The sequence below is a fragment of the Tenebrio molitor genome, chromosome X (assembly GCF_963966145.1).
Source record: "Tenebrio molitor chromosome X, icTenMoli1.1, whole genome shotgun sequence".
Taxonomy (NCBI): Eukaryota; Metazoa; Arthropoda; class Insecta; order Coleoptera; family Tenebrionidae; genus Tenebrio; species Tenebrio molitor.
In genome coordinates, this window is record NC_091055.1 from 1993215 (window position 1) to 2019330 (window position 26116).

General features: G+C 35.5%; 1 protein-coding gene across 3 annotated transcripts in view; it reads left to right on the top strand.

Annotated features, from left to right (window-relative positions):
• Positions 1 to 26116, top strand: part of LOC138140199 (delta and Notch-like epidermal growth factor-related receptor) — a 59133-nt gene that overhangs the window by 25583 nt on the left and 7434 nt on the right. For 2 of the 3 annotated variants that reach the window (XM_069061016.1, XM_069061017.1), the window contains 4 exons: positions 6956 to 7209; positions 12219 to 12388; positions 13336 to 13454; positions 20074 to 20227. In XM_069061016.1, coding sequence (XP_068917117.1) covers positions 6956 to 7209; positions 12219 to 12388; positions 13336 to 13454; positions 20074 to 20227 — 697 coding nt within the window. The remainder of the gene's footprint in view (positions 1 to 6955; positions 7210 to 12218; positions 12389 to 13335; positions 13455 to 20073; positions 20228 to 26116) is intronic. The other variant, XM_069061018.1, reaches the window with a different exon arrangement.

Consider the following 26116-nt stretch of genomic DNA (forward strand, 5'->3'; position numbering starts at 1 on the left):
GACAAATCGGTGATAAATTTTTAGAATTATTGTCACTTATTCTAAACAGTTGCATTAAAAGGAAACAGAGTGTTTTTAAATGTTTGATGAACCAAGTTGAAATTTATAATTCCTTTTTTGTTCTTCAGACGGAGTAGTTTCGTTGAAATTTTAAAAGTCTCTTTACAGGTTAACTGTAATCTAAATTATTGATAACATTGTGTTTTTATTGTGCTCTTTCAGTGCGAAAGTTCGTAAAAACTATTTCTGCTACGAGACGAAATGTAGTGTAACGAACAGTTTGAGCAGCAGTTTCTGTAAAAGTACTCGTTGCGTTTGAGAAGTTTTCGTTGCCTTATTTGTTAATAGATCGACAAAGGTTGGTCGATTTTTTGAAAACGCGGATGACATGGTCGACTTCGCCTTTGAAGAAATCCGTTTTTTATCAAGTTTACGTCCGCGTATTGGTTTATAATGTATTTTTTGATGAAATTGTCGCCAGCAGATTTCTTGTCCCACAAAGTTCAATTTAACTTCAAGGGTGTTGGTAATGTAATTTGTTTTCGTGTTTGGGTGCGATGCAGATGATTCGTGGGCATTTTTTCTCCGGTTATGGTGACAAACATGTCTATTAGATTTGTGACATCCCCTTTTAGAAATTGAACTTAAACCGAGTTCGAACAAGAACCGAAGTTCTAGTAAATAATATAATATTCCGACCACGATTCCGACTTTATTCTTCAAGCTCACAGAAAGGCGAATAAAAAGTGAAGTGACAAGGGCGGAATTATTATTACAAAAGGTTTGCGACCAGATATTTCTTTTGGAAATGTATACATTGTTGTTGTTTTGATTGCTTCGCCCCCGTCACCGTCGAGGTATCATTCTCGTTTAATTATCGCCCGATCCGATCGGGTATTTTATCCGGACAAATTTATACAACATTTTAACTAACCAGTTCTAATACGAGTACGTGCACCACCCTTACAAATCCCAATTTAAATGCCGCATTAGATTTATTGTCCCGTGCTCGACAACAAAACCTACTTTCAGTTAGTTATTTGTTGTCCATTTGTTCTGTTTTTGTGTGTTGCGCTGAGACGGACAACGCTACATTTTTTTACTTCTATAAATGTTCTACTTTCAGATCTCGTACAAAATAAAAAATACAAATACAGAGACTTTCCTCTTGTTACATGATCATACTCGTTATATGCATAAAAAGTGCGCACGCGCATACGCGCACAATACTAATTATGCGGTCGTGCCAACCTGAGCTTTTAATGAGGTGATGCGACTTTCGCAATTCACAATTGTTTTCTTAATAAAATTCATGGAATAAGTTTCATATTTGACCTATTGGATTGATGAAATCCGTTGATATTCAACCTACCGTGAAATTAATTGTCAGTTGTCCAAGAGGAATAATTCAGTATTTAACGACATCGCACGCCATGATATAGTCGGCTATTGTCTTTAGGAGTTATCGAACCTTAGGGTGGATGCAGTATACATTGTGTAGATTTTAAATTGCTCCGGAAACAGGCTGGTGCATTTTAACAGAATCATTTCGGTAGCAGTTGATCACATTAAAACAAAGAGGAACACTTCCATTATTAACGCCGCTATTGTTCTTATTTTGCTAAACCCTTTACTTTCGCTAATTAGTTTCGCTCATCGATAGCTTTAACAGTTGCTTCCTAGTTCGACACTTCGTCAATAATTGCTTCAAATGAACCACATTGGGTCACGTGCACCTTAAATTGGTTACTCTTTTAATTAACAAATTCATCCCTAGGCCATTTTCTCTTCATATTTCTCTCAACAATGGGTTCGCATTTTTTCCTAAACGAAAATTACAAAATATACAGGGTGTTATTGAAATGTGTGACCAAATTTTAACCACGAGCTACTGGCTTCATGTAGAACTCGGAAAAAATATTTAAAAAATTCTATGTCAAAAATAAAATCACATTTATTTTTTGAGCTAGAATTTTTTTAAATTGCGGTTTCCTTGTTTTAAAGGATATTTCCTAGAAGTTACTTCACATTGGCGCACATTTTATAAAATATGATAGGTATACAGGGTGTATTTAAAAATGTGCCGAAATTTTACCTACGAGGTTGTGGAACAATTAAAGCAATTAAAAAAAATTGTAGCTCAAAAATTAAATGTCAATTTATTTTTTGACAAGATTTTTTAAATATTTTTTCCGAGTTCTACATGAAGCCAGTAGCTCGTGGTTAAAATTTGGTCACGCATTTCAATAACACCCTGCATAGATTTTTTTTATTTTCGGCAATAACCGAATCTTTCTCATGTCCAAATACTGCAAATCAAATTCCTCAAAGCAAATATAGTCCACAGAGGTATGAATTAAAAAAAGATGTTTCTTTTGTAGTTGTTAATCTTTTTACGTCGAAAAGATAAACAAGATGTATTCACGCGTTCGATTTCTTTGTACTTAAGCATCTTATAAACGGACATGACCACAACATGGTGTATTTTTTCGTTTTACTGAAAAACAAAGCACTGTGGATTTAAAAAATGGATAAGGCGAATATCCGAATAAAGGTGCTACAGGTTCAGTTCTTTCTTTCACACTCCAATTGCGGATGTCTCTCTGTGTTCGACATATTTTTTTTAGTTTGTCAAGAATGGTGCCTGAATTTTCGTCTGACGATATAAAGATCACGGGTATTGACGATTTGAATACGGCAAAATTATTTCAACCTTGTTCCTGGAATTTATCCGAATTTAACAGAATTTATCCGAACTACATGTTACACATTTGTAATAAAAATTGCGCCATTTGATTGTGGATTAATTAATAGGAAACTGTTTCCTAAATACATACCTACTTCAATTTAGGTTTGTAACTGTAGTGAATATAAGAGTTTTAATTATGTATTCATTCCGCATCGATAACTACAGGGTTATTCACTTAAGATGACGAGCCTGACCAGGTAAAAATGCAACCCAAAATACATTTTACAAAGCATTCATTGTGTTTTGGAACTTAAAAATTAAATCAGGAATCCAAGTACTTTGATGAGAAGCCGACTATGTTTTATTTACGTGAATGACCCTGTATATATGTATTTATAAATAAGTACAAAGCTGCTATATGAAATCTCTTTTTTATTAAATTAACTCAAGTCAAATAAATGTGTTTGTGATTTCTAATAAATGTGTTATATGTAATTATAACTATTAAAATTTTCACTTAGGGTTGGCTATGGATCATTCTTTGTTTTCCGTTGCACCTTAGACACTGACAAGTGTCTAAGTATTTTGACATTTCAATAAATGTTTTTTCTCTTAATTTGGCGTTTCATGTTATGCTGATGGCTGATGAGCTGATGCCGCGCAAAATTTATAGGTTATGTTTCAATTGTACTGACTGACATTTGTCGTTCGTTCTTGCGTGTGTCTAAAGTAACAGAAAAAATAAAAACTCGTTGAAAGCCAAGTGAAAATTTTAATAGTCAGCCGTCATAAAAGAGAAAAGAGTGTGCGCTTGGTTTTTGTTTGGCAAAGTTTTGTGAAAATGGAGTAAACATTCCAAGAGATATAGTAAAAAACTTTCTACATCTTGTTTGACGTTCGCTCCCTTTAAACTGAAATACATATATCAAAAGATTTGTTCCGTAGTGATTCAAAAATTAAAATATGTATCAATTCTTGTTGTCTTTCTATTTTTACACATTTACATTGGTAGAATTTTGTCATTTTTCGTATGCTTATTTTAAACTCCCTGTTTTGAACGGGGGCTGTAAACTCTTACATGAATTTATTGTTTTTTATGTATTTACTTTCACATTTCAACTACAGACAGACTTATTTTTGATTAATTTTTTATGTGCAAGTGAGATATGAAAATTTTAATTATGAAGAACACAACGGAAAAGGTCTTTTGTTAAATTAAACAAGGTATTTATCCGTACTTTTGCTCCGAATTTCATCATATTTAAAAATAGAAATTAATATTTAATTTATTTTTGATTTCAGCGTTAACTTTACGTCGTGCGTAAATAAGTGTACGTAAATTAAATAAAAAATAAAACGAAAGAAAGAACAAATATTCCACAAAACACGTGCGAGATGTTTCAAAGAAGTAACGAATTCATTATTATTTATTTATTTTTACCCCTTTGTTACAAACAGACTTGTTTTCGAATCGCTTTTGCAAACAACTGAAATATTAAACTTTTTATTAAAAAGGACACAACCAAAAGTGTCTCCTCTTTGTTTAATTAAACAAAATATTTATTCTGTCTTTGTCTTTGAAAAAGCTTCAAATTTCATTTCATTTAAAAATTTTAATAACTACTTAGTTTAATGTCAATTTCAATATCAATTCAGTTAATATACAGGGTGAAATCGACATACATCAGGATATTAAAACCTTAGGATCTTCAGACCATTTGGAAAAATCACGTGCATTCAGTTTTGCGTTATACAGGGTGTTATTGAAATGCGTGGACAAATTTTAACCACGAGCTACTGGCTTCATGTAGAACTCGGAAAAAATATTAAAAAATTCTATGTCAAAAAGTAAAATGACATTTTAAAAATACACCTCTATATCATATTTTATAAAATGCACGCCAATGCGAAGGAACCTCTAGGAAAGATGGTTTAAAACAAGGAAACGGCATTGGTGTACGTTTTATAAAATATGATTTTATAAAAGCATTAATTATTAATAATTAATGAATTAATAATAGATTTTTCGAGGGATAGGCAACCAATAAAACGATAGCAAGTATAATTATGCTACGATTGAAACCAAGACAAATGTTTCGATAAAACAAAAGATGAGGTAGCACTTTTGATTTGTTTACTTTTTGATCACTTGTACTGTAAGTCCGCAAAAAATCGACAAGGCGAAGCAAAGTAACATAAAAGTGACAGAAACCAACAAGGTAAATTTTAAAGGGAAAGTTGCAAAAATACGATGGAACTAGGAATATTTGGTGATCTGATGATGCATCATAATTGCGAACATGATTGCAACCGAAGCTGCGTCAGTTCGTTAACATGTTTGGTTTCTCTTTGAAAAGGTAAATGTGGCTTTCGAGTGGTAGATTTGAAATAGTAACGGCACGTGTAGAATCGTGTGTAATTATAAGCTCGCATAATGAAGCCTAGGTAAAGCACATAATGGGAAAGAAATGGGGTATTAAAGTAAAAATAGGAGAACGTATTTAGTAAGCAGCAAGAGCATAACGCAGAACAAGTGCCGAGGGCTTAGCATATATTGCACCAGACTTTCCGGCGTGTAAGCTAATAGTGTTGTATAATTGATGTATAATTTAAGGCCCAGGTAAACTTTCCGCATAACTATAGATATTCATCGTCGGTATAAATTAGTCCGGGGTGTGAAATAGTTGGTTTGTATTAATTTTGACAAACAATGCTATTAAGTTTTCAGTTGATATCGAGCCGCTTGTACGGTTATGTCTCGTAACGGCGGCGGTTTTTGGTTAATTAATAAAACATGCAAGTGCGCAATCCGAACCGACGACGGAAACTTCGAACGGCAAGGGGAAGAAGAAAGAAGAAGGCAAACGATCATTTTCCAAATAGCAAACTTATCGGCGATGGCCGAAGTTAACGAGCGAAAGGTGATTTATTGTTTATTGTGTTTTTCTTTAGGCGCGTAACTTTGTCCTTAGCCATATTGATTGGTCGGAACTATTTTCCATCACATATCGTTCACGGCCAAAATCACCACTGATCTCGGCCGAGTGGCCGCTAACGTTTTACGCTTCACGGATGGCCGCATGCAAGACTCCAAATGCGACGCTCTCCGTCGCTCCGACCCATCACTTTATATTCTCAATTTTAAAGCCGCTATTAAGGCACACTATAAAAACTGGCCACTCACAAGTGCCCTTCAACAGGAATTTCAATGAAACACAAATTCCGGACGACGACCCCTGCTCCAATGCGCAAAATTCCTTTTTGATTTTAACACCAGATACGGACAACTTTCGACCCACTTCCGCGGTTAAACATTTTCTAACTATTTTATTGCTCTGCCGCATCGCGAATCATGCCAAATCGTACGAAACTACGCCCGCACGAAAACTTTACCGCAACGACGAATACAGACACCTACATTATCAACATCGATTATTCTAATGGTAATGGTAACTGTAATTGAAAAAACTCAACAACACAAATAATTGAATTAAAACTGCGATCCTCTTTCTCCTCCTCCTCTTTCACCCTTGTTTTCTGACACCTCACCCTCATCCATTTAATACCGTCGGTCGTCTCTGTTAACACTTTTTTTCCATCCTTATCTGGTTTTTCTAATTCCCTGCATTTGTTTGTCGCGAGTTCGATACTTTCAAATTCTTACTTTCATTATCCACTTCCTTTCCCGATCTCCACCACCTCGACTATTCTCCCAGAATAATTTTATTACTCGTTTCCACTCAATTTTAACCTTTTCATGCATACTTTTTTGTACACTTTACATTTTATTGCTCAATTTTCATTAGCAACTCCCAACAAATATAAATCGCTACATACTTAAAATTCAAGCATCCTCTAAAGTCTAAAAGGACTTTTTGTGTCATTAGGGATGGTGAAGGTGTATCGTCAGTTGTAAAGGTTTGTTTTTTGGGCGGTAAAGTCATTAGATGGGCATAAGCGCTAAAAACCGATCCGGCGATGAAAACACCTACTGGAAAAACACCAAACCAAGACATTCCATCAAACATATTGCGAAAAGCCTCCCTCGCATAATCATTATGTAGAGCAAAAAGGGCGTCCACGTTCCCGAATAGCCTAAGATAAGCTATCTCTCTCCGGCATCTTTGTTTATTAGGGTTAAGTTACGATTGGTTATGGGGTCTTGTGCAACACTTATAAATTTGTTGCGGCTGACGTGGTTGTTAATGATTTAATTAGAATTAGTTGACGGTTGAAAAGAGTCGAATTTAATACTCGTCCTTGAAGCAGGTCCCGACGGAGTGCTCTCAAACGTCGTTGGGATCTAAGAAGTTGGGTCAAGGGAATTCGACTGAACCAAGTGTACTGAATGCTACTGAAACATCTACACCGAATTGCCCTCATCCTCGAACGTTGAGCTGGGATGGGTCAATCGAGATCCAGAGCGGCGACGTTCTCTTAGTAAGAATTGATGATTCTCATCTCATCCATCATAATGCAATTATGAACCAGAGCAACGACACTGACCACATTTCGGACAGGTAAGGACAAAGGGTGCGTCAACAAAGGGACACAATCTCGGAAATTGGCCGACAACACAACAATACGAAAACTTCGATAAAATATATTTTGGAAAGTGCGTTAAAATATTAGTTTCGTAGAAAATTGTCTGCGACATTTACATTTCTTCCGGAGAGATATGAAACAAATAACATGTCGGCCTGTCAATTTTTACATAATTTATGAACGGAAAACGTATTGTAAAAATCCAACAAATTTGAGATGAAATTTTTATTCGGTCATTTTTGTCAAAATTTGTGCAGGTTTTGGAATGGTTGCCGTTTAATTTTGACACACCTGCGCTCCTCGAACCCCGAAGCGTTTATTTGTCAGCAGCAGCAAAGTCGGGCAAAAATTAAATTTTTCCTTCGTACATCTCCAAAGGGGAAACGGTGCTTATCAGGCCAATTGCGCGAAATTAATAAACTTGCAGTCCAATTGTTCAAAATTTAAGGCGATGTATTAGGAGAGGAATAAAAAGTGGTAGTAAAGAAGCACTTTCATTCTCGCCGTATCCTCTTTGTTTATGTTTTCATTTTCATAGCAAGAGACTAGCGGCAGTAATGCGTCGGAGCATTTCAACCCCCCTTGGCACCATATCGCATAAAACGTAATAAATTCACTCACTGCACAAACAAGAAATGACGTTATTCTTATTTACTGCATCACATTTTCAGATTGATAAATGCTCTAATTTTTTATCGTATCACATTGAGTTTTATGTACCGTAATTTCAAATTTCGACTCGATTTAATATTTGGGGAGCTAGACTGCGGAAGTCGCACCGATTGCGCATAGGTGGCGCTTAAAATGTTGCCCGTGAAGCAACCACCGATACATGCAATAGTCATAAATTACAATTCAGACCGTGAAGGCAATAAGCGGGCCCCGGGAGTCCAGTTAAAATTATTTTTAAATATACCTTGCAGAAAATACTACATGAGCGATACATTTTCATGCTGCGAAACGGCTCAAACCGAGACGTTTTCATTTAATTGCCTGAATAAAACAATTCGATTTGATTTTTCGCTTTTCCCTTCGCGGACGATTACTTAAAAATGATAAACGTTTCACTCGGATCGAAAAATATTTCTTTTTTGAAGCATTCATCCGGTTCGTTGTTTTGTGCGATCTTGATAGTTTCAAAAAATTATGTCCGTTATCACATTCTCTAAATGATGCAAAAAGTGTTGTCTGAATATATTTCGATAATAGTAAGATTTGGACAGATGATTATTTTTACTGCAACTGTTTCATCCTGATCCCGTTGGAAATTCGAAAATAAACTAAAACAAAACTTTAAATTTATTCAAATGATATTTAATAGGCCACTTGGTGTCACCTACAACACTCTATTAATTTCCACATTTTATTATGAAACTTTGTTTCGATAGCGAAGCTGTCATCATCAGACGACGATAGAAAAATTTTTTGTTAAAGTGTTATATTTAAATTTATTTCTATGGGAACCTAAATTTGTACACAGCGGTCCGTCCTGTTTTGATTTTTTTAGATAATATGAGTAAGTTCCTAATTAAAAAAAAATGGTGGTGTACGCTTGGATACTTGTGAGATTACACAAATTCTTTTTTAAAAATATGTATCAATCACATTCGGGTATATTTGTAAAAAAAAATTGTACAGTTTTTGCATTTTTGGTTCGTAGTAAATTAGATTCACCTTTCGCGATACACATATTTGTAAACAGGGCAATCTTGTGAATGTGTCATTGTTATTAATAAAAAATAAATACAACTCCTAGGTTTTTAATTACACAGATCATATACAGAGTATTTCACTAATGATAATGAGCCCGACGGAATTGAAAATGCAACCCACAATACATTTGCAAAACAAACCTGAATATTTTCCGGGTTTGCAAATGTATTGTGGGTTGCATTTTCAATTCCGTCGGGTTCATTATCACTTGTAAAACATTCTGTAGATGGCGACACGTGACACAATCCTAATCTGCTATTTAAAATGCTTTTTTCGACTTTTAATGGTTGCATTTTTGTGTAAAACTCATCAGTATAAAGCAGGAAAATGCAGAAACGATCGTATTCTTTAACGATTTTCGAACATTACATTTTTTGGTAAAATTAAAATAAAATAAATTGCTGAGATCGCAATATTGAGAAATACTCAAAACTTCTCTAATAAAATTGCAACAGTTGCGTTTTCGTTCCTTAAAGTTTTGTGAAAATGATGTAAACAATCCAAGAGACACATGTAGTAGTAAAAAACTTTTCCACATTTTGTTTGACGATTGTTTTTTTAGACTGAAACCAGTCAGAAACCATGTTTTAGTCGCCCACGAATTAAATTACGAATTTTTATTTTTGTTGTAGTTTTACACGTAGTTACATCTGTGCTCCAGATATTTTTATTAATTTGTGTGTCCGCATTACGCTACAAAATGTCCTCAATATGGACACGAGCCATGAACTCGTAAATAAATTCATTTTTATTTATTTATTGTTACCTCGCCATAACAAACAAACTTGTTTTTGGCTTGGATGCTGCAAACAACTGAAATATCACATTTTTTGCTAAGGTGGACTCAACAAAAACGCTTTTGTCGAACTAAATACATAATTCTTTTTTTTTCTCTCTCTTTAAGAGAGCTCCAAATTTTATATTTCACTTAAAAATATGCATTAATTAATATTTAATTTCAGATTAATTTCAACATTAATATAGGAGACTGAAAGCACTTCCAAGCAATTTGTTTATTATGTAAATAAGCATGTGTAAATATACACGTAAAGTAAAGCACAAAAAAATGAAATGAAGACGTCACACAAAACAGACGTTTGAAAGAAGTTGCAAATTCGTTGTTAATTTATTTTTACCTTTTTCTTACTGTCTCGTTTTCGGCCTTGGTAAACAACTGAAATATTAAAAGTTTTATTAAAAATGGTACAGCCCAAAGACAGTATTTATATTGATTTTCCCTTTGAAAAAGCTTTACATTTTATCACATTATTATTTAATAATTTAGTTAGAAGACGCTAAAATTTGGACACTATCGTGACAACTTTCGTTCGTGAACGAAAACGATTAATCGAGTTATTGCCAGTATAGTCCGTTTTTTTTAATAATCAATTGTCAGTGCCAAAAAAAACAAGAAAAATACCAAACTCTATATTAAAAATAAAAATCATTGACATTTGGTCCAGTTCTATCTCAATTCCACCCTAGATTTCCCCTAGATCATTATTGAGGTTATGTTGCATATGTTTATGAGTGTTTAATTTAAATTTAAATTGTCAAATGTGACAATCGGTGACAATTTCAAAAGTCAGTGTTTCAAACGTGATTTATAAAATTCACTGTTTCGAATTGTCTGCCAACCTGACAACACTTTGACAATTGATTATAAAAAAAAACAGACTTTAAACTAGTGCATCTCTATTTAAATTTATTCGTCAAAAATAAAGTCCTAGTATTAAGTTTAGCGGTTTCGTTTTACGGATTTTTCGGTCTTATCGTTCAAAAGTTTCAGGCAATAAAGATGAAATATGCATGTGATGCTGTTTTTCCTCCCATATAATTTTGTCAAGAAAAGTTAGAATATAAGTCCCCGAAAGTACGATGCGAAAATTGTAGGTGTAATAGCTTCACGACACATGACACACTTCGTGGAACATAATTTATTTATTTAGCACTTCCGGATAAGGCGCCCCTTTATTTCACATGAAATACGATAAGGAATTGTGTTCGCGAAAATCTGGATCTTAGCAAATACATTTATTGATTTCTTTCAGCTTCACCGGGGTTATCTCTATTCTGCACTTGACTGCCAAGTTGCATCGAAACAAGCCTCGGTTGCAGTTCGTCTACGAATTCACTTTCTAAATTTTCGAAAAATACATTTTCGATTTTGAGCCATTTCACGGTGTGAGATTTTATCGGGCACCCTTCGCACCTGCACACTTCACAATTATGCAAGAAGTCGCACCGACTTCAGATGTGTATTGTCGGTGTGGGGGAGAAAATTTTAATAATTCAAATTTAATCATTAAACTTGACTAATTCGTATTTTTTCGTACAAAAGGGATGAAACTTGGAGAGTTTGTGGTGCTAATTGCACCGAAGGGAGCGTCTTTAATGTGTTGCCTCCTAGGACTCGCACCACGTTCGCCACATTCCCTCCCATTATACACACAGGACGAAATAAATAATGAAATGGAAGTTTTTCCATCTCGATGCGCCCCCTTTTTTATCAAATTTATTGGATTATAAAGTAAAAATATTTTTGAAGTGACTCTCCGAATCCATAAATTTATGTGAGAATTGGCAAACTCGTTGCGGAAAGAATGAGGAAATTCCGGTCGCAGGTATCCGAGGGCATCATTCAGGGAGAGTTGGGAGAGTCTTCCAGACTCTCGTCGATGCGATTCCGCGCCAATATTGTCGCGATATTTTTCTCGTTGTTTGCGACTGTAAATAAATCGACACTTGCGTCTCTCCTTTCCTGAAGGGGTTTTAACCGAATTTTTGACTCGCTTTGTGCACTCGGTAACGAGATACACACTGTAAACGAACTGGAAAATGGCTTCACTACTATATATCACCTTCATTATCGTAAACCAATTCTCGGGAGGATTGTTTCTACTTTATGATAGAAGGGCTTGCAATACGGCGGATGCCCCAAGGGTAATGCCGTTAAAAGGTCAGTCGAGCTTCGGGGTGAACTCATGTTAAATATTTTTCTTCGCCGCGGAACAACTAGTAAATTTCACCGAAACACCGTTGTAATTCGGGCCGGGCAATTGCATTCATTACTTTCTTGAATATTTTACTATGATATTGCCCGGTTTCATCCGGATAAACCTTTTTAGTTAATAAAAGTTTCTGCTGCAATAAACCTCCAACTTTGTCTTACTTTATAGACTCAGAAGCCTCACGGGGCCCGTATTTAAGCTCAACTTCTACTATTTTACAATTTCATAGGGAAACAATAGTGTTTTTCTCTTTTTTATAGGTTAATGCATGAACCAACCACGGCCGTTTATCAAGTGACCAGGACCGGACACGACCATTGCGATGTCACCGAAGGAATTTTACTAGACATTACTCCCTTAAAAGTGGATAACCAGAAAGTCGTTACGTTGTACGACAAGGATTTAACGTTGGGTATCAATCTTCTTATTGGTAAGTCGAAGGGAATCATTACTTTACCCTTCACTTACGAGTACAAAGCACTGTTTCTAATCTCCGACGACGACAGCCGAACCGCTACATACACCTCTTCACTTCTAAATCCAAAAAGAATTCTTCCAAATGCTCAACTGCACAAACGAATTTTATTTGAAGGCGCTCGAAATATTTGATCGTAACTTCGTTAAGTCTTAACGACCCTGACGCGTCAAATTTTAACACCAATCATCTCCTAACTTAATAATGCTGAAAAACTTATAATTAAGTCAGCGAAATTTTCACAAATCTAATTATTTGCAATATCGCTCTGAGTTAATTATCAACCATTTTCTACCAGTTAATGGTCTATAATTCAGGCGAGCGAAACCCCGGGGTGGGTCTCTCATGTTTACCTCCGTGAACCGAGCAGTCCCCACAATTACACACAATTGAACGCAAACTGTTTCTTCCCGATAAGGCCTTGTTTCGAGTGTTGGAAACTCTCCCGGAAAAACTGAAAGCTCGGAGGTGTCAACCGGCGTAAAGCGAACATTGTAACATTTTGGTTTTCTATTTATTTGCTCGTCGATAAACCGATTTAGGGTGCACTCGGGCTCTCCAAGGTGATGATCGGCTTTCATACAGTTTAATGGAAACGGAGAGGCATCGAATAATTCACTTATTCGAAAACGGGAGTTTTCATTACGAGAAAAGTATTCCGCCAAAACTACACTCGTGGAAGAAGAACCCTCTCGAACGTTTTTCACTCGCTCGGACAAGAATGCTCATGTGTGACTTGCACATTCCGATTTGATTGTAATTTCTTCTTAGGTCATCCGGAGCGGCGTCCTTGTCGAGAATGAAGCGCTACGTTTGTCAAAATTTCCAAATAAAAATCTCGACTTGGCGCTTTAATAAAGGTTTGATGAAGTGGTGCAATAAATTTGAACGATTCGTTACAGTTGTCTCCGAGCTGTGGGGAAATCAGTGTGTTCGATTGAAAGTCACCGTGAAATCTGACAACTGCGGGGAAAACGAAGACTGTTCCGGCAAAGGCATCTGTTATTCCAACGTCTCGATGGTAAGTAAGTCTTGTTTTAATCTTGATTTGTACAAATAAATAGCCAGCGTGCAGTCGATAATTCTTTGTGGTGGAGATAGCGAGTCGGCCACATAATTCCTACGATAAGAAGGGACGACCCTTGAGGACATCAACGGGCAATTAGCCTTAGACCTGATGAATCGGTGTTGCGCGAAACTCCGGTCGATCGCGCCGATCCGGAAAAAGGATCGTTTTGGGGAAATTTTCTTTAAACCTAGCCCCCTTTCCGCAATCACCCTCTATTGTTACGTCACCGCGAGAATTCTGACGTTTTATTAAATCCCTCCAAACACTTCCCCCGATGGAGGCTATATATTAAGCGCCACTTGTGTTCGATCTATACTTTGGCACGTGACTTGTATGCTTTTTGCTAAACTTCTCAAATTTACTGTCTCACCTTGGATTTTTTGGTAGATTTGTGGTGATAGCTGGAATTATTTCTAATAACAGTAGGTATATGAAACCTAATATCGCACCATCAGAATTCATTGAGCGCATCGCTGGGGCGAAAGTGCTGAAAGATGTGATCACCGCTCTAGAAACAACAGATATTGCATTAGATTCACCCTTCTCCCCATTGCTCTCGGTTTTAATCAAGATCTCTCTCCTCGTTGTCACATTAATTCCACCGATCCAAATTTTGTTGTTGTTGTTGTTTATTTGCTTTTTGGGTCGCCCAACACACTAGATTACGTACAGAGTCCTTCACATTTTTAAGTGAGGAATACAATAGTGAAAGACTCATCTTCCTGTCTCAATTCCTAAGCGAGATGTGACAGGATGAACGATGAGGAAATTTCTAGTTTGAGAATCACTTATGTTATATCGTTTTTAAGGGGGAGGGTAAACATAAAGTTACATTTTTCACATAAAAATTCAAACCGGTCTTGTATATTGCGGGATCTAACGAATCTATTGAGGTTCTTTTACAAGAGACGTCTTCTCCCGATCACAATTAATCAGCGAGATTGAAAAATTTATTTTTACCAGTCGCACTACCATTTTAATCTGGAACGTCAACTCAGCTAGTAAACGTCAAACAACTGTCACTATGAATCAAATGTTAACGCAAAAATGGTTTTTACTTCAGATCATAAAAGACTCATCATCGAATCGTAATGGTGTTTTCAATAACAGAGAGTGGACATGCAGTGTTTTTGCCTGCTTGCCCGAGTTTCCGCAAAAATTTCTAAATTAAATTGAAACAGGTAGGTGTATGCAACCAAAGATACTTCCATGCATCCAGATCAAAGGCTTCTTGGAACAACGGAAATAATCGTCTGGACCGTGCCAAGAAGGTTAAACGAATATGTCGTCTTTATGTTTTGTAAAAACTGTCCATTTTTTCAAATACATATAATTCTGAAAAAGCGCCACGAGAAACTAACAAAAATTTGAATATAATTTATCACGTAACAAATCTACTTTATTACATACCAAATGTCTCGCTTTAAGAAAGGAATGTTATGGTGAAAGACGCATCTTCCTGTCTCAATTTTGAAGCGAGTTATGACAGGATGAAGGATTGAGGAATTTCAACTTTGAGGCCTACGTTCTATAATATTTTATGACTTATAAAGGCACTCTTCTTTGCATAAAAAATTAAATGTGATATACGTTATTGGAATTATCGAGTCGAGCTGGGAAAAGATTAAAATCAATTTTTGTTCGGTGACGTTTCGGGATGAGAGGACGTTTGGGACGATTTTTTCAGCCTCCCTAATATTTGTTTTATTAACAATAATATTTTATAGACCGCACCGCGTCTTCGCTTATAATTTTATTAAAGCATCTTTCTCCAACAAGGCGTATTTTGGTAATCCGAGGATATTTTATTGCACAATAAAAGTGCAACTTTTCTCGGTGGTTCTTTTGGAGTTTCCGTTAAAATGAGAGAGGCCGTACGATTTGTTGAGCGACTGAAACTGTAAAGTGGCAGATTTTTGAAATTCGAACTTTGGATTTATTCATCGCATTGTGCGAAAAGTAGACACTTCAATTCTCCGATTTGTTGGCAATAAAATATTTTTTTCTTGCATGGTGGGACGACTAAATTCATTAAGACGGAAATATTCTCTTTGCTTATTTAAAATGTTTATGATTTCATGCAAGAGGGTGATGAGAAAAGAGCAACGTTTTTAAATTTTACCTTTCAACGAGCATAAGCTTTACATATTTTATAAGACTTCTCACTTGAATTTTAAAATTTCGCATCTGTAGTCACTTTCATTCTGATGTTGCTCGACTAATTTATTCCTAGCAGCAAATCTTAATCCAAACATTGAGATCATTTGCGGCTTTAAATAATTTATCTTGTCTTAATTAAATCTTTTATTTTATTTCGGTGTAATAAACCAGCCCCTCGCATCCACTCTCGTAATGCTATTCCTAGAATTTTTCCGTTCTTTCTCTTTTTTCAAATACTCGAATAGTCCGCGTGCTTCGCTTCAAATTGCGAACGGCGAAGTGTTACAAAATAATTTCTACTCAAAAGATCAAAAATAAAACTGTCAAAGAGTTTTTACACGAGTAAATGGAGCTTTACAAAACAAAGCCCGACCAGGTCCTCCACGATTTTTTTGTTCTTTAAAAAGATGTTTTAACGAAATTCGCAAATTTTATTGAAATAAACGAAGCACGTAATTAAATTTGGGTTTGATATAATTGACACGGTCACGATACCTTACAGCTAAATATTTTCAGAACGGTTTAGCAGAGCTCGTTGAAATTCGGCACACAGTTATAAGTATTGAAAGTCTATCATTTGCCATTTTTTGAATTTTCTAACATCATTTGTTTTGAAGATACAAGGCTAACTTGATTTTTTTTAAATGGCATGGGGGGTCAAATTTAATATCGTTAAAAAGAGTATTTTTTGTGAAAGGAGTGATGTAACAGATGCATATCTTATTTTAACAGAAACATAAAAAATAATCGAATTAATAAAATTTGAAAGAATCTAACCTTGGAAATGTCTTTATCTATGGTTAGTTCTTTGGCATCTGTATTTTCACCAAAAAATAAATAAAAGTCAATAATAAGTGTAAAAATTAGACATTTAACCGAAACAGAATACATTTTAATAAAAAAATAAAAAGTTTAAACGCAAAATACATAATTTTTACGTTACAAGATTTTCAAAATGGCGGCGATGTGGGTGTGTGTTACATCATTGAATTCACAAAAAAATACTCTTTTCAAAAACATTAAATTTGACCCTCTGTGCCGTTTAAAAAAAAATCAAATTATCCTTGTATCTTCAGAATAAATGAGGTTAGAAAATTGAAAAAAAAATTCACATGATAGAATTTAAACACTTCTAACTGTGTGCGGCAATTTCAACGAATTTTGGTTAACCGTTCTGAAAATATTTACCTGGATCCATACTTTTTAGCGACCTGTATATAAATCCGCTGGTCAATTTACTATGAATTAATATAATTAAATATACAGGGTGATTCACGAGTAATATTGAGCCTAACGAAATTTTTGATGCAGCCAACATTACATTTGTCAAATTTAATCAAAATCATTATGTGGAATCATTAACAATCTTTCGTCGTATGGAGAGCATGTATTGTTGGTTGCACCACAAATTTTGTTAGGCTTATTATTACTCGTGAATCAACCTGTATTCATTTAAAACAATTAAAATCAATTGAATTAATTGAGTAATCACGTAAATTTGTCGAGGGATGTTATTTACATATTTTGACTTTTATTTGTGAGATTTTCTGTTTAAAATGAAAGATCGCCAAAGCACAGATATAACTAATGGGACACCTGTATAGAGTTGGTCTGCACGTCTGCACATAAACTTATTGCCCTATATTTCTATATAATGTGACGTGGAATAATACAATAAATAATAATAATGAGCGTACCTATATTTGCGGATCAATAATTAATAAAACGTGCAAGATATATGACAGTGAAGGGGCGCCATCTGCAGTGGTGGCGATTGTGCTTCTAATCTTCGTACTGGAGACAGAATAATAAAATGAATTGTTTCCGGGACAGGTTAAGAATGACGGTAATCGATATTACTAAAATGTCCAGTTAAACAATTCTGTCCTCCTAGTTTGGGGCGACTAAATAAATTACCCTCGGCATGTGCTACTGTCAGTTCTTATCTAGATCGACTTTTCTGTCGATTTAGTTCTCTGCGAAACGTTTCCGACTTCTTGCTCCGAGATGGCAACATATCATTTCAATAAATTTAAAAGAATCCCGTCAATTTTTTATTTTCTCTGTGAGGCAATCATTATTTTGGTCACATCTGGCAGTCTTTATTTTATTTAGGTGTGCTTAATTAGATAGTCGCATTTGTTATAGGTATAGGTGGAGGGTCCAACCTAAAACGTGACATATATAAATTGTCTCATCCCAGATTTGTTCCCAACTTGTTTACTTCAAAGCTACGTATCAGCCGACCCAGAGCAAAGAAAAACAAATCAATGTTTTGTCTACAGGAAAGTACAGAACTTTCCCGGCATTATTGCTTTACTAATTGCTTGTTATTGAGATTTCCTCTTCTTATATAAATAAACTTTTCAGTCTAATTATTTCGGAAATTTCGTTCTCTCCAATTCGGTTGATTTTTTCCTTTTGACGCAGGTAAACGGTCGCGTATTTATTATTTTGAAGACCGAAGTTCATTATCAGCACCGTGACGAGCAAATCCTGTAATAAGAGCTTTAAAGCGTCAATTAACCTCAACAAAACGCAATAATTGGAAACGTCAATCAAAAACAGTAATCGCTCACCGCTTAAAGACCAACTAATTAACTGTTTAGAAGTGTGGCATTTCTTCCGTGCATTTTAATTACGCGACATAATACTTTACTACTTCTGTTCGTTCCGATTGTTTTAATCAAAGTTACAAGAACCGAAAGCAATTGCACTTGATTATGTGCTCCTGGGGTGGCTAAATACAAACAGATCTGAACCTCTATCCTTCAAAGCTGAACCGCACGCTCAGCAACCAATCTGAATAGGGACAGTTTAGGTTAGCTCTTCTATGGCGAGGAATACAAACAAGCTGTCATTTATCACAAGGCCTTGGTGTTTCATTAAAACGTTTTAAAGAATTTCAACGTCCAAAGAAACTCAAACGGACACCTTCCCTCATACAAAAAAAATAATCTGTCATTGCTCCAGTTTTACCAGAACTAGTTATTGATCTTGTCAATTTAAAACGGTCAATTAGGCAAAGCACTCACTGAATCACACTTTTGTTCTCGTAATGAAGACGTATCACTCTAATGACAATTGCTGCACGAGATGCGGGAATTGTTGAATTTGCATTTTTCCTCAATTTCCAATACTCATCTTTTAAGTTTTGCACGGTACTGTTGCTCTTAGCGACTCCATTGTGATTACTTAGATGACGTAATTTCAACGAACTGCAGTTGCTGTATAAATGTCGCTACTTTGATTCTCCATTTTCCGCCCTACACTTTTCTTTGTGTGAAAAGTTAAATTAAGAGCTTATTCAATTTACTACATACATTCCTCCACATGACAATGCGAAGTTTTTAAGGGTCTCGTGTACGAGCCAGATAAAAGAGGAGTTTTTATTTTAGGTTTAACTTTCGATAGAGATGTGTTTGTTTTATCTCTTGCTTGGCATCCTGGAAAATTTCCAACTGTCTCAAATGTAGTGTTGTGCAAAATAAAATTTTAATTCGTTTTATTTTTCACGAGAGACTCGTGACAGGATCAGCGCCTTCGTTGAACTTGATAACTAGGTATATAATTACAACTTTTCATTTGCTAGCCTGTAACGATGTAAGTTTTTATGTCGAAATCTCCGACCCGGAAAATTTTATTTAATGAAGACCTGAAAAAATGTAACGTGGTGAGTGCTTGCAACGTCGAGTTATCAATTGATCGATGAAATTATTGCCAAATGATGCGTTTTGACATTCGCGATATGCTGTAGGTAGTTTTATTTGCTCGAATATATTGAATATTTTCTCTCCAAATATGAGAAGCTAAACACTCGTCTGCGAATGTACATACTATACTTGTTTCTCTTGTAAATACGCCAAATACAGGTGAGTTGAAAGTTGAAAGTGGACTTTCTAAAACGTATCGTATCGGAAATTGCATGTGTTTTGATGTATTTCTCGAACATGATCAAAAAATCGGGAAATCGATTTTGGTTTGTTGTTGGTTTAAACCGACGTTAAACGTTGTCTACAACAAACGTTGGAGTCATTTCGAAAGCAAATTCAATAAAAGAAGATTGCGCCGTTTTCGGGTGAAGCCTAGGATGACTTTATTCCACGGAGTCCACCCTCAAGATATTTGCATTTATTTCCGGGACGGTCTATATACTCGTAGTGGGGTTGGCGCTCGACGATGACAATATAGTTGTCGCACCTAGGATTGTTATTTGGGTTTTGAAAGTGACATATTTTAACCCGGGTGCGCTTTTTACCGTGCGCGATATTTATGTCTTTAATTAAAATGGCGGTAAGGAGGGAAAGTGATATTAAAAGTCGTCACTGTGGTATCGTTGATGGATGAATGAATAACTTAAGAGAGGCAATTCGGGTCGTTAATGAGAACATGTTGGTCTGGTATTTTGCAGGACGGATACGAGTGCCAATGCTGTCTTGGTTTCGTCGGCCAACACTGCGAAGAGCAAGATGCTTGTTACCCGAGCCCTTGTAAAAATAATGGAATCTGTGTGGATATTTCTCAAGGGCATGAAGGATCGACTTTTCAGTGCTTATGTCCTTATGGTGAGTAAACTTATGAATACCTAAGTAATGTATGTATATTCAGATTTTTGCCTCTTCTATTTTATGAAGGTATTTTACATAAGAAAATTGCGTTTTTGTTGAACACCTTGTTAAAATCTAACGTAATTCGCTCAATTCTCCCGAATTTAAAATTACACTCTCAAAGCGCGCCCAACCCAAATTTTAAATTCAAATTAATGCGAAATTATTCAAAACCGCAAAGGCGGAAATTGGACTGTCCAAGGAATATAAAAAATAATTTTCTGCTTTACTTTGAACTTATTTTCTAAAAGATCCGCCACAAACAGGTCACGAATAAATAATATTCTCTCGTTGATTTGTGATACAAGTATTTAAAAAAAAATCTGTAACAAACGTACGTACTTCTACTCTCGCAACATCTGAAACGTCTGAAAATTGTTGTCGGTCGTATTAAGCCATCTAAAGAAGAGGGTAATGAGCGTCGTTAAAGGAGGCGAGGAGTGTGTCATGACAGTGGGGGAGTGTTTTGCACTTTCCTGTTTTGAAGGGTAGAATAATTATGCATTTTAACAGGGACAAAGTCTGAGAGCAGATCCGAGCTTCTCAACAGAATCTATTAATTGTTCACGATTGTTTAAAAATTCAAATTAAACTACAGGGTGTCTCAAAATTCGCGAATCCGAATTCAGAGCGTTGTAGGGGATCACTTCAGTATTATTATTTATGGTGTAGATGATTGCGGAAAATAATAGCGTACCTACATTTTATAAAACATGATATACAGGGTGTATTTTTAAAATGTGCCGAAATTTTACCTACGAGGTTGTGGAATAACGTAGAAAACTAAAAGCAATTAAAAAAAATTGTAGCTCAAAAAATAAATGTCATTTTATTTTTTGACATAGAATTTTTTAAATATTTTTTCCGAGTTCTACATGAAGCCAGTAGCTCGTGGTTAAACTATCTGTACAACTTGCAACAACACCCTGTATCTTCTTCAGGAAGAGCGAATTTTTTTTTCTAAGTATTTTTCGGGCTCTACTGGGTTCTTCCCTACCACGTTTTGAATTCGGAATTCGCCAATTTTGAAACACCCTGTATAACGACAGAAATGTGTCAAAGAGAGAAGCGTTTTGGGAAGTGCCAGTGAAATAAGAATAAAAACAGTAAGGAATTAATTAGCTAAATTATCAAATTGTTGACCGAAGTAGGTGTGTTACAAGAAAAATGAATTAACAGTTGAAATAATATTGATATGAATTTAAAAAAGCTTCGGTTCAATGAAATATCTGACACAGAAGAACGTTTGGATTTCAAAGAGAAAAGAACAAAGAGATTTTTCGGTTTGAATCAAAAGAGGTTAAAGAACGAAAGACGATAAAATAGCGAATGTTCTGTGATAATGTAAGTAAAATCTCGTTTGTGCAGCTATTTGTTTTGATTTATGCAGAAATCTTGTTAAAGTTGGTATTCAAAAGAGAAGAGAATGTCAGGAGCGTGAGGGGAGAGCGAAAAGCAGTCGATGGTCGAGGTATTATTTGATTTATTAATAAACGAAATTTTCGAAATATTTTTCGAAGCTGATCGAAAAGTAAAGTTGTTCGGCGAATTCCTGCAGGGAACGTTCTAAGTGACAATTACGGTTCGTCCACCACATAAATTAATTAACGAACTCGTTAAAACAAAGGTAAACAAGGGCATTAAGAGAAAAAACAAATATAATTAATTTGCAAAGGGCGTTGTTAATTTGGACAGGTTTCGTTTGAAGCTGTTGCAACTAATTATATAAAATGATAATAAAATAAATCATGATTAACTCCTCTGCTCCTTTTAAGAAGTTTCATTAAACTCGATGGGAAATAAAAAGCTTTTAAAAGTTTCCCCTTCACATGATAAGGATCATTTATTTTTAGCACTGATTTAGGCGGCATTGCTCCGAAATCTTCCCGTTGCAGAATTGATGAAAAAAAGACGTTGCTTTTAAGCTGAAATGACATTTTGCGACTAGTTTTATGGAGCTTAATTCGGATAATTTGGAATTCGGGAGACGAAATGAATTGGTAATATTGAGTGAATACGACAAGGTGCACTCTTGAAAATGTTGCGAAGGTGGCAGTGCCGTATGCATGTAAATTATTTGGACAAGTTGGGGGAAACTTCGTACAAAACATGGAAACTTCACAATTCGCATCCTGACCACAACTCTAACAAACTAAATAAGAAAGTTGAAGTGAATTTATGTGTTGGTCTGCAAATCGTTTCCTTATTTTCATATTTTCCTTTTAGAATTTCCGGCACGGTCCTTTCGGATTTGTCACCCACGACTAATAAAATTCCTCTTAAATCCCGGAGTTTAATTAACGGATGAGTTTAATCGATTTTTGTCAAGTGGGTGCCAAAGATCTATAAAACTAATTAATTCTCATAATGGGGTTAATTAAGGAGGCCGATTTGGTTGATTTCGTTTGGAAATATCGCGATTTGCCGATATCGTCCGATTCCGGAACCCAAACAAGAGAAAACTAATAAAAATAGACATTTCTATAAAGCAAGAGAAATAAAAGTTCCTGGTGGAATGGTTGTACACGTCTAGAAAATAAGGGCGTAGCGACGACGCCACCGACGGCGACGCCAGTGCCAATGATTCCGATTCTGCTTTAATACGACATCGACTAACTCCACCGAACTTCCGAAGAGAATATTTTACAATCGATGTAGTACACATGTAACAATATAATCGACTTAACTCTACCGCAGGTCAATTTTTAATCAATTCTCCTGCCCTCGCGGAATTATTAACGCTCGACCCTCTGCAACTTTAACAAACCGCATATTCTTCTATTTTGTAACTAGGTTGGTCAATAGGTGTATCTATGTGTATGTTTGAAATGTTGTCCTCCCCTATTGGTCAGTTTCTCGGTCGATGATGCAGAGGGTCAACCACAAACTTTAGAAGTTTCTCCATTTCACACAGCATAACCGATCATTAATTGATATGTATCGTCGACAACACAAATTTATATATCGTAGACATAAATTACGATTGTAATTGAGCGGATGAATGATTTCCACAATTTATGGGTTCATGCCGAGCCGACATTGTTAACACAGCTCATTGAACTGATTGAAGTGCTTAAAGCTACTTACCGGGAATCTCTATAAGATCACAGTCTACCATTATTATAACTAGGCTTTCAATCGGCTTAGCCCACAATTTTGCCGTAACAGCTTTAAACCTAAACAGAAAAAAAATCACCACCCCACCGAATATAATCTAATTTTCCCATCAGCACTGGAGTGCATTCGAGCCGTTATCTTTTAATAAAATCTGGGAAAAAACAAATTTAAGAAAAATAATTAAACGCCATGTAGTTCTCTTTCGGCGGCGGCGTTATATAGATGAGTTATAGAGCCCCAGATGCTTTAAATTGCGGTACATAAAAGCCTTCAACGCTTAAAACAGTTTCTTTTATCTTCGACTGATATCGTAAATTATCGAATTTTTCTCGCAGACTTGGATGTGCTAAAGTACAAAAGTGAGTCGTGACAGAGCATTCAAATTGCGAAAACACGCACATTTGCCAAAAGTGCGAAATTATACGTTTCGGAGAGGTCGTCGGGGCAAATTTTGAATTTACGGTATTATAACGACTTTTGCGGCTTCGCAGATTATTCTGTATGTGATGTGACTCGTATCAGCGCAAATCTCTGAAATTAAGTGGAGGTAATTGATGGATACGTCACACAGATTATTTTGTTCGAGACAGAAACTTCCCCAAGTCCTCCAAGTTCGTAAGTAATCCTCCCTTGGCTTGGCCGGAAAGTGTTGAATGAACACATGACTTTTCAGGTGTCGTTAGGCTTTCTGTTCTCTTAGTTTCCCCTGCGAATACCTAACTTACTGGTTTTGGTATTTGAATGTCACACATTATTACATTTTAAACAACTTCCGAAGTCGACCAAATATATTGCTTCGCTCGACCTCAAACTGATTCTCTTCTGACGCAAATTATCGATATTGTAGTCTCCGAACAATGCGAATTACTCACGCAGAATTCATATTAATTTCTACGAAATAGAAACTTCCAGGTGTACCCCGTTTTTAATAAAGAATATCATGTTTGGAATTTTTAAAAAAACAAGGACATCTGTTCGAGTTCTGGTGCCATTTGCATATATAGGGAACCCTCAGAAAGCTCCTTTCTTTTTATTTCTCAAACACATGGAAATCATGAATCATTACTTTTTTATTATTTCTTCAGTTGCGCCATAAATTACACAATTCTTCGATACAGAATATAAATCGGCATCGACCAGAGCCCAACTACCAACTATTTGTTCCCACTTTCTCACCCATGTGGTCACAACAACACCTCCACTTTCGCGTTCGCATTTTTATCGACATCATCTCTTCTCGTTGTTTGTTTTATTGCAAATTTTCAAATCATTCCGGTTCAAAGTGAACACGCGTAACCGTGTGTGTTCATCGGCGATGTTTCGACGTCGACGCAAACAAAATTTAATTTTACAAATTCATTCCAGTGGAAATTGTTTTAGCGTAATTTGCATCTGCATAATGGGACATCATTAATAATAACTATTGGCAAATATCATAATATTTTGATGTGTGTGATCGTTTGTTGAGCGTATTAAAACTACTACAAAATTTCGATTGTTGTTATTTGCGCCGATCAGGTCTCGTCAATAAAAACGATCGATAGAAATTGCCATTTTTATTAAAATACACTTCTGGACAAAATTAAAGGACCCCTAATAGAAATAAAAATTACTTTATGAAAATCTTAATCTCAATAAAATTCGGACACGTCATAACTATAGTAACGGGCCTTCAAATAAATTTATATTTAGAGCAACCTATGGAAATTCAATTGTTTGCAACATTTTGCCAGCGTAGAAAATGACACAAGAAACGTCTGACATTTTAACGAAATAAAATTAGGTTAGAAAATATTTTTAATTTTTGTAGTGCTCCACGGAATATGACAATATGAAATTGGGAAAAAGCTTACTATGTAACCTGTGTAACTCCGGAGAATAATTGGTTACCTATAAAAATTACTTTACACTGTTAACAGAATTAGAATGTGACGTACGCCTACTCTCAATATATATTTATTTGAAGGCCCGATATATTATATCATTAGGAGTAGAAGTGAGTCTTTTTGTGACTAGCCCAGAGATTGAAGACCGAAACGCAGTTGAGGTCGAAACTGGGCGAGGCACAAAAAGACCTTCTACCAAAACGCTTCCTTAAAGCCTGCAGTTATATACAGGGTGTCTTAAAATTATCGTATTCCGAGTTCGGGGCTCAGTAGGGGACATCCTGTTGACCAAGTAAAAATTGCTGTCACTTTGAAAAAAATATCAAAGTTGCCAATATTTGTTCAAAAGTACCTGATTAATATTCTAGCTGTGTTGTACTTCCCTTTTGAACAAAAATTGGAAAAATAAAACTTTTATTTTTTCGAAATAAAGCTGTTTTTTCAAGAAATTGTCTTTTTATTTATATTTTAATATTTTACATAATCATCCTCACCATATTTCAAAATGAATGTCAACCATTTATATTTTTTATTTGAAGAAAACATGATGAAAAGTTTGAACCTTCAGACCCATATATCTTTGTAAAGACCCACCCTATATTTTTTATTTTATTTTTTTGAGATTCCTGAGATTTTTCCCTACAAGACCCCCGAGTTGGAATACGTTAATTTTACGACACCCTGTATAGTCGTCTTCCTTGGTGGTTGATTTCCTATTAGCACCTTGTCCTCTTTTTCTGTTAAAACAGCCAGTGCTTCTATGTCTTGAAGCAGTTCTTTGTACCACAGATTTATTGTTATTTAAAACTTGAGCAACTTCTCTCTGCGAATATCCTTCGCAAAG